The sequence below is a fragment of the Bicyclus anynana genome, chromosome 22 (assembly GCF_947172395.1).
Source record: "Bicyclus anynana chromosome 22, ilBicAnyn1.1, whole genome shotgun sequence".
In the NCBI taxonomy this organism is placed as follows: Eukaryota; Metazoa; Arthropoda; class Insecta; order Lepidoptera; family Nymphalidae; genus Bicyclus; species Bicyclus anynana.
In genome coordinates this window covers 9,200,142-9,210,630 of record NC_069104.1, presented here as the reverse complement: position 1 = coordinate 9,210,630, position 10,489 = coordinate 9,200,142, and the positions used below count along the sequence as shown (strand labels likewise).

The 10,489-nt window shown below is 38.5% G+C and overlaps 1 protein-coding gene across 1 annotated transcript; it reads left to right on the top strand.

Moving 5' to 3' along the window:
• The first annotated feature begins 1,005 nt into the window (after positions 1-1,005).
• Positions 1,006-9,965, top strand: LOC112053549 (leukocyte elastase inhibitor). Its single transcript, XM_024093002.2, has 7 exons — positions 1,006-1,166; positions 2,455-2,891; positions 3,538-3,714; positions 5,850-6,063; positions 6,932-7,146; positions 7,868-8,050; positions 9,004-9,965. Exons 1-7 carry the CDS (start codon positions 1,145-1,147, stop codon positions 9,283-9,285), a joined length of 1,530 nt encoding a protein of 509 aa, XP_023948770.2. The 5' UTR covers positions 1,006-1,144; the 3' UTR covers positions 9,286-9,965.
• The last annotated feature ends 524 nt before the right edge of the window (positions 9,966-10,489 follow it).

The window sequence follows — 10,489 nt, the reverse complement described above, 5'->3', positions numbered from 1 at the left end:
ATTTTGATTTTGATTTTTTTTTTTGGAACCGGAACAAGCGGTGTCATTGCGTTGGGACGAAAGAGATTGGACCCGGTACCGCCATTTTGTCTATTTCTCTACACGAAATATTAAGTATGTCTTTGGACGCATACTACTAGGTATATGTAAGATTGCAATAAAGTACTAATTTGCTGTTTGTGAATAAAACAAATCATTATCAACATTCAAAATTAAAGTTGTCTAATTATTGCAAATGTGTTACGCAATTGTTTATTATGATTAGAAAATCATTAAAATATCATTAATATGTTGTTATGAATTACTTATCTACATTAAATTATACAGAGGAAAGATACTTGTTTGTTTGTTTGTATTGTAGAACAGCATCCGAAACTACTGAACTTATTATTTTTCTTCCAATGGGAATCTACATTGTCAGCGAGTAGCATAAGCTTTATTACATTCCTGATGGTAACGGTGACTCTGCGGGTGAAACCGCAGGGCATCTGCTGGTATATTGATAAAAACGTAACCTTCCAATGCGTTGATGTTAGCCATTGACGGTCAATTATTCTCACGTTTCTGCAGCACCCACGACCGTGTGTTGCGTGTGTTGTGGTCGCTGCGTACAGCGTGACTCGACTTGACGCAAATTTTTTTTTTCCTGCCTACAAGTGTGCAGCGCTTGCTCGTCTGTTGGAGACGTCACGCTATTGGATAAAAAAAAACAAAAACAGGTACTTAATTTGGTAATTTAGTATCTATGAATAACCGCTGGTCAATAAAATAAGACGTACGACATAATAATTTCGGATCAAAACTAAAAATAAATAATATTGCGGCGCTGAGAAAACTTGATGTCTTGGGAAAAACCACAAAGTTCGCACAACATTAATTTCACAACAAGCGACTGACATAATTCAACCAATATAGCGTCGTAATCCAAATGTAATAAAGTCTAAAATCCCATGTTATTGAAGTATGTCGACGCATATAGCGATAAACTTGTACCTACGGTCATGTTAATCTCAATCTTCAGTAACGAAGCAAGGATCAAGTGGGACGATTGTTTTCTGTTGTGATTGTAAACAAAAATCGCTAATATAATATATAAGAAGGGCACAAAGTCTGGTTTTAATCCCTGGCACACATGTGAGAAAACATGAAGAATCACGGATTTTACAGTGAGTATTATTATTCAATACCTACTTCAGTGTATAGTTTCGAAACTGGTTTTTATTATTTTAATTGAGAAGAATTATTTACAACTACTCTATAGTTATGGTTGAGGAAAACAGTTGAACAAATTACTTAATATCTCTTAACATACATAATATGCTAGTTGTATGCATTTCAATATAAATACTACCTACCTATTTAAAAATTTTAACTTAACTTTACGTTAAAGTGGTTTAAATGAGGAAGTAAATCGGTAATAGCTACCTGCCACACGAGTTTGTACCTCGAACGCTTCTTAATGTTTTTTTTTTTGCAATATTTTTAGTTTTATTTATATTTTTTTGAGCCATGATAGCCCAGTGGAGATGACCTCTGCCTCCGATTCCGGAGGGTGTGGTTTCATCCGGCCCGGGGCATGCACCTCCAACTTTGCAGTTGTGTGCATTTTAAGAAATTAAATATCACGTGTCTCAAATGGTGAAGGAAAAATATCGTGAGGAAACCGGCATACCAGAGAATTTCCTTAATTCTCTGCGTGTGTGGAGTCTGCCCGCATTGGGCTAGCATGGTGGACTATTGGCCTAACCCCTCTCATTCAGAGAGGAGACTTGAGCTCAGCAGTGAGCCGAATATGAATTGATAATGATGATATATTTTTTTATTTATGATCACAAGCTTGATGCAACCGGGTTGAGTGAATATTAGCTGAATTTTGACGTGGTTTTCCAACTCGTTAACACAACATTTACTGTAACTCTGTAATCGTTGTGGGTGACTTTTCATCAGTATCAGCCGATGGACGTCCACTGCTGGACATAAGGCTCTTGCATGGACTTCCAAACTAAAGGGTCTCGAGCCGCGATCATCCAGCGGCTCCCTGCAACCCGCTTGATGTCCTCGGTCCAATATGTGGGAACTGGGAATGTTAGTACCTAATGCAAAACGTGAACGACAAACATAGACCATAGACTTATTCCATGTTGTTTTTTTTAATTATTAGTTTGCCCTTTACTGCTTTCTCATTAGTGACGATGCATTCTGACCTAACCCGAGCTGGGAATCTAACCCTGATCCTCAACACTATAACTTTAAACTTAGACCTATATATGTGAATATATCAGCCGATGGCCGTCCACTGTTGGACATAGGCCTCTGGTAGACTTTCAAACACCTTCCACACCAGTCTCAGACCGCATTCAGCGTCCCATCTAGTGGAGGGTCGAAAAATTCCTATGCGGGGTCGCCATACCAGCACCTTGGGAAATTATCTTAATGAGACTTTATATTTTCCAGTAATATGTGCTCTATGCACATTGGCATTGCGCGTCGAAGCCCAGTTCCGGCAAAACCAACAGAGAGTACTGTTTAGTCCTCTAAACTTCGACGCTTCCCCAATAAGTTACCCTACAGAAAGTTACGACAAATACATCCAAGACTTACTGAACAGCAGAAGAACAACCAAACCACCACAGACACAGAGTAACAGTAACGGTATACCCAACAGTATCAATGGCATACCCAATGGTAATAGTAACAGTATACCAATCAATGAAATCCCACAAGCAAGTCTCAGTGTTGATAACAACAGATTTAATGGAATACAAGCCAACGATGACGCATCACCCATAGCCCTTAACCCCGTAAGATTTATGGGAGTTGGTAAAACTGATGTGGAACAATTGAACAATGTCACATATGCTATCACCACTTTTGGAATTGATTTGATGAAGGTACGTACTATAGGTTATAAGGACGAAGGCCTGGCCTTGTAGTTAATCGTTAGAATAGGATGAAAAATAATGATGAGTAGGTTTGTAATTGGACTCAGACTAATTAGATAAGGACCTCCCTCACTAGACGTTACTTCTCTGACAAAGTATATGATCAACGATCTAATCTATACTAATATTATATAGCTGAAGGGTTTGTTTGTTTGTTTGATTGGACGCGCTAATCTCAGGAACTACTGGTCCGATTTGAAAAATTATTTCAGTGTTAGATAGCCCATTTACCGAGGAAGGCTATAGCCTATAATGTTGTCTTCATATTCCTACGGGAACGGGTACCACGCGCGTGAATCCGCGCGGCGTCAGCTAGTGTACTAATGAAATGCAAAAAATATTCCTCTAAGTGACAACAGACTTTTTTATACAATTACTAATTTCTTATTAAAACAGTAGGTACATCTACTATGTCTATATACTTTAGCAGTGCTAACGTACTCTTCAGTACTTAGAGACTTAATTGTAATACCTACGTAATTTTTAAATAAGTTTGGGCCGGGAATCCAAAATGCGCACATAATTATTAATCCAATGATGCACAAGAACTGTCGTCGTATGAAAATCTCGTTTAAAAACCTCTTTCTACTTCCAGAGTGTGAATCATCTACAAACCGGTAATTTAATAGTATCGCCGACATCTGTGGCGACTGTGTTGGCCCTCCTCCAGCAAGGAACGTTCGGCGATGCGCAGGAGCAGATTACGAAGTCATTGCAAATGACGGCCGATGTCACGGCACCCACTTATAGGAGACTTACGTATGATATGAAAGTAAGTTGAACTTTACAGTTTTATTAAGAATATTGTTCTATGAACCTTGTGCAAACAAGTGCCTTAAGGACAGTGGCGTGCATTAGGTTGTCTGTCACGGTATGCACTAGTAGAAAAAATTAACCAAACTTGAAAAATTGCATTTGATAAGCATAAAGAAAGAAAGAAAGAGAAGTTTACTCAGAATACACAATCAAAGGAAGGAGAAATAATAAAAATAATAATTAAAATACTTAAAACTGATGTGATCCTAAAGGGGTCTCCACACAGAATATTGCTGTCTTTAGAGAAAAATCTCATAGGGTATGCAGTACTTTAATGCATATATGAAGTGCACGCCACTGCTTGAGGATCAGGTAGACATAGAAAGAGAGGCTTTGTCGGCCAGGTGCAACATGTTGGCTCGCAGGTTCGCGAAGTGTAGTAAGAATGTAAAAATAACCATATATTGCCAAACATATTGCGTAAAAGAATAATAAATCCCCAAAACCCCACACTCATTCAGTTAAATGTAAACGTTTATTAAGATTTAAGAATACTTCTATTATTTTATTTTCAAAATACTTATATTTGTAATTGCCCTTTTTATTATGCAAGTTATTTTCGCAATAATTTACAGTAATTGGATTTCTCGGATTTTTGTCGTCATCATTGTAACTGTCGCGACTAGCGGGAAGTCCCGAGCAATAGGATTTTAGCGAGAAATCTAGTTTCTAAACAAAACACTTATCTTTAGGTACTATGGTACAAGTTCTTTCTAATATTTGCACAATTCACATTGTACGTGTATTTTTATAAGATATTATAATTATAATATTATGAGGATTACTGCCTTCGCTATTTGATCCTTGATCCAAATGAAGCGATAGTTTCTCAAGATTGGAGCTTTTCGCTATAATAATTTCGCGGCGAATCTCATAGCAAAAAGCTCATTCGCCAATATACTGAAACGAGTCATTATAATAATCCATGACCTTTTCTCACTTTAGTTATTTCGGCAAAATATGTCAAACTTTTATTACTCCTCTCTTTACGTACGAGTTTTTTCTTTTACACACTCCAACCCAGTGGCGTAGCGTGCCTAAGAGGGGTCCTGTATCAAAATTAGTTTGGCGGCCCAATAGACGAGCGGCAAATCCCGAAAATCTCTTTAGTTTTTTATTTACTTACTCTTTCAACACAAAATATTGCTTTTTTACTTTTGTCGTTTCTGCAGATTTTTATTTTTTTCCCCCGGAAAGCACCAACAAATTTTTGATTTCGCACGTAAGGGTGTAGTCCGGGGGCCCGTATCATTGATACGATAGATACGGCGGTACCTACATTCCTGCAGTCCAACCATCTCTTTTTTGTCCTTTATCTTCTCTTGTTATACCTGTAACGATTCTGAGTAACGAAAAAATAAAATGGGATTCAAAATTCATTTATTTCAATAGGGATGGTAACAGTTTTTTAAATTGTATATAAATTAAGAGTATGCTAATAGTAAAGCAATTTTGTAAAAGTAACAGGGTATCTGCGATCATTACTTTCAGAGCTACAGGGACTTAAAGTGTCAGATTTGCGATGTTGCCGCGGATCCCTTAAAAACGCTCCATACAAAATGGTACGATTTAATGACGTCGTAGGTACACAATGATCGTTAGATTTGTATGGACGTTCAAACAAAATTACTAATATCTTTGTTATTTGTGCGTTTATGTTTATCGTTCATGTATTAAAAAATGTCCCATTTAATGTAAGGAAGCTAAAACTGTATGAATTTTCATCTAATTACGATAAAAGATTTTTAATAGATTTTGAAATTTTATAATCTTGTTTATTTTGCAAATATCCAGCCAATCTTTGCTTTTTATGTATAAATGAGTTAACATTGACCTTATTTACCCGAGTGTATGATAAAAATCAATATATTCAAACCTAGTCATCATCCCCATTAGGCTTAGTTAACAAGCACTTTTGAAAGGTCAGGATTATGTCATAATTTATTTTAATCTAATGGTGGTAATAATAGTCGAAATCTTAAAATTAAAGTTACGAATGTTCCAAACGTGCCTTGGTCCAAGAAGATTGTCCGATGTTAAGTCAAATTATTTTATTATCTGTATTTCTTTATTTTTTGTTTAATTCTACAGAAACGTAACTCAAGAAACATCCTCACCGTGTCAAATAACCTATTCGTGAGCGACGGTTTCGAAATAAACCCCGAATTCAAAGACAGTGCCGTCCAGAACTTCGGCAGCGAAGTGACGTTGATGGACTTCTCCCGACCTGCCTGGGCTGTCAACCAAATTAACAAGTGGATCAGCATTCAAACACACCAGAGGATCGAAAATCTGTTACCACCCAGTAAGTTATATCATATCATCATCATTATCATCATCATATGAGCCGATGGACGTCCACTGGAGGGCATAGGTCTTTTGTAGGGATTTCCAAACATCATGATCCTGAGCCGCCTGCATCCAGCGAATTCCCGCGACTCACTTGTCAGTCCATCTGGTAAACTTTGTATGGATGGTAAACAAATTTATATAATTATAAACTAATATTATACGAGTACGTAGGAAAGATTTGATTGTTCGTTTGGTTGCATTGAATAGGATCTGAAAGTACTGAACCGATTTGAAAACTGTTGGGAAGCTACACTATCCCTGAGTGCTATAGGCTATATTTTATCCCTGTATTCCTACGGGAACTGGAACCACGCGGGTGGAAACCGCGAGGCATCTGCTACTCAATAAGTATAATTAAAATTGAAATGTTTGTCTGTGATTTCAAAATAACCGTGTTTTATCAAGTGCTAATAGTAATGTTTCTAGTGGTAGGTACTTAAACATAATAAATGTTCGTCCGGGCTAATCTTTGGAACGGTTGAACGGATTTTAATGGGGCTTTAACTGGAAGATTGAGGACGTAATGGAGCAACGTATAGGCTACTTACCCTTACCCTGGAAAAACTATGGTTCCTGTGGGATTTGTGTAAAACTGAATTTCACGCGGAAAAAGTCGTGAGCGTCCGCTAGTTTTTAAATACTTAATACTATTCAAAATAGGCTTATATTATATTATTATTCGTTATAGGTTACTAATATTCTTTATTCTGTGCTTTTGATTTTTAACCGATTTCCAAAAAGGAGGAGTCTCTGTGTTAAAGAAAATTTCGACTTATCGAGGTCTTAGGAATTAAATTAATCAAGGAACGTTTTGTTTACAGACGCTGTCGGTCACAATACCCAGATAGTGATAGCAAACGCTGTCTATTTCAAAGGACTATGGGAAACTAAATTCAGAAAGGAGGCAACAAAGAATTTAATATTCAACTTGAGTACCGGAGAAACGAAATCTGTCCCATTCATGCGTATGCGACATGCATTCAAATTTGGTATTGAACAAGATACTAGAGCTCGCGTTGTTGTATTGCCTTTTGAGGTTAGTATTCTTTTTTTTTTATTTAATATCAAGTTAAAGCTTGACTGGGATCTCACCTGATGTTAAGTTGGTGTAATCCGAGAGGACATCGGGCTTTCTGAAGAGGTATACTTATTATCAACCAATATTCGGCTCACTGCTAAACACGAGTTTCGTCTAAGAATGAGAGGGGTTAGGCCAATAGTCCAACACGCTGGCCCAATGCGGATTAGCAGACTTCACACACAATTAAGAAAATTATATGGTATGCAGATTTCCTCGCGATGTTTTTCTTTCTCCGTTTAAGACACGTGCTATTTAATTTCTTAAAATGCACAGAACTGAAAAGTTGCGAGGTGCATGCCCCGGACCAGATTCGCGTTGTTGTACTAGACATCGATACATCGCGTTCACAGGCATCGCGCGAATTCAAAATACGCGCGTAAATCGCGTGCACTACGCCAGACTCTCGACTCGCACGTAATTTGCGCGTATTGCGCGCGAGTCGAGATACTAGGGACGCCTTGTTGCGTCCAGTTAACGCGCGATATCTAGAGCAAGTGCACGTTCAACTCCATGTTTCGTTCTGTATTCCTCCCCAAATACTCGCGCGATGGAACGCACCTCGTTGACGCAACAGCCGCGCGTAATACGCGCGAGAGAATCGTGGCGAATTCGCCCTTTCTGGCCTGAGCCTTAATAACGATGTTGATGATATTAATTTATAAATGTTATTTTTTAGAGACACCAATACTCGTTAATATTGATACTGCCGCACCAACTCTCCAACGTTAACACCATTCTGGGTTCGCTCACCAACAACAAGCTCGTCGGTTACCACAACTTCGAAGAAATCGAAACCCAGCTGGAGATACCGAAGTTTACTATCAAATCAGACACTAATCTGGTTCCTGTTTTGAAATTGGTAAGTTTGCATACACTTTTCATACAAATTTCGGCTCACTGTTGAGCACCAATCTCCTCTTAATGAGAGGGTTTAGGCTAATAGTCCACTACGCTGGCCCAATGCGGATTGACAGACTTTACACACGTAGAGAATTAAGAAAATTCTCAGGTATGCTGGTTGTCTCACGATGTTTATCCTTCACCGTTTGAGACACGTAATATTTAATTTCTTAAAATGCACACAACTGAAAAGTTAGAGGTGCATGCCCCGGACCGGATTCGGACTTACGCCCTCCGGAATCAGAGGCAGAGATCACATCCACTGGGCTATCACGGCTCTACTTTATGTCATACTAATTTATCAATCTGTAATCGTATGGCTTTTTTTATCACACTAACATTATAAAGGCGAAAGTTTGTGTGTAAGTGTGTAAGTATGTTTGTTCCTCTTTTACGCTGCAACTACTGAAGCGATTTAGCTGAAATTTGGAATAGAAATAGATTTTACTCTGAATTAACACAAAGGCTACCGGCTTTCATCCCGGAAAAATCCATGGTTCCCGCGGAATTTGTGAAAAACTGAAAACCAACGCGGACGAAGTCGCGGGCGTCCGCTAGTAAATAATAATGCGCCAAACTTTGAGTCAGCTCTGACATTGCATAATGCTGAACTGTGCAAGTGTTCAGTCATAGGCCTCGTGTTCAGAGGGTACTCGATTTTTGGCGTTAACTATAGAAAAGTATGATAAGTTGATAAAGGGGAAATGGAAACTAGACCTATACAGCCTTTCTTGAACATTTATTAAACAATTCATACATAATTTAAAATAAATAAGTAATGAAATGACATGCATTTTCTACCTACATTTCTAATTTCTTTGTTGGTAAACAGTACTCATCAAGAAAGGCTGTAGTATAGAGTGTTATTAATTAAGTTACCGAGACGATAATATTGTATTTTCTCATTTTCAGATGGGTATAACAGGAATATTTTCGCGTCAAACTGATCTAACACGTATCGGTACGTTCCGCACCCACTCCCCAGAGATCACCAACGCCATCCACACTGGCTTTTTGTCTGTAGACGAGCAAGGTTTGTCGGCATCCGCTGCGACGGGCTTCGCAGCTGTTGCGTTATCTTACGACGATCCATCAGCGACGTTCCGAGCTAACAGACCCTTCTTGGCTGTGCTGTGGGATACGCAGTTTGCCATTCCGTTGTTCATCGCAAGGGTCGAGGATCCTTCGCTTTAGTACTTTAATTATATAATTATATTTTTATGTTAAACACCTATTGGCGTGCCGTAAAATTGATTCGAATGCTGTGACGGCAAACGGTACAATATTTTCATACTGTGATGCTTCCAGAACACCGCCACGACTCATTTATTGTGTGGTGTACTTATAGTGCCTAGGCAGTAAAATTGACTCAAATATTGTAACGGCAAACGGCACGACGTCATGACAATGCTTCCATTACAACGCTAAGTCGTTTAGTTTGTGGGTATACCTACTATATTAATTTAGTTGTTTAGAACACTTCGAACACACAATCAACTCGAACGCCGTGACGGCAAAAGGCACGACGTTGACATGCCATGATGCTTCCACTGCGTCGCCGCACACGACTCCTTTAGTGTGTATGTATACCTACTATAACGTTGAGTTGGAAAACAAAATGGACTAGAATGCGGAGACGGCAAACAGCATGACGTTGTCATCAGTGGCGTAGCTAGGTAAACAAGGGCCCTGGTGAAATAAAAAAACGGGCCCTACTACCATTTAGCTTAGATGGTAGTGGGACCCATTTTTTTGGGGTTAGTTTTTATTAAGTAAAAATATTTATCAGCTTGTTTTCGAAGATCAGTTCGATCGTGATTTCGAGGTAAGGATTACAGGGCTCCTTTATCTTGAGGGCCCCGTGGCATTAAACCGTCTAGCCCCTTTGTAGCTACGCCATTAGTTGTCATGCCATGATGCTTTAAGTGCACCGCATATACATAAGTTTCAAATTTGCCGGGCGTCCCATGACCGCCATTTTTTTATACAAAGTGATTAGGTATAAGACTTTCAGACTTTTGTTATTGATTTTGGTATGTCAAATGAATTATTATTTATTACTTTTAGATCGAAATAAAATTGTAAACATATAGAACTGTAAGGGCCAGTGCCACATTTGCCTAGGTGCTGTGTTTTAGTTGCCAACAAACTATTGAATTTTTTGCCGTTGAAATATGGTCTATCCAGCCAACTGAGCCGATTGTCCAGAGATAGAAATTTAAGGCATGTTATCGATGATGGAGTGTTTCCATAAGTCAGCCAACAGCCAAAAGTAGAGAAATATTGACCACTCTGTCCAGACTGTACGATTAAGAAGAATATTCGAAAGACCATGAATATATAGTTAAATTAATTTTCAACTGAATTTCAGGGCCAACAATGTCAATAGTAATTTGGT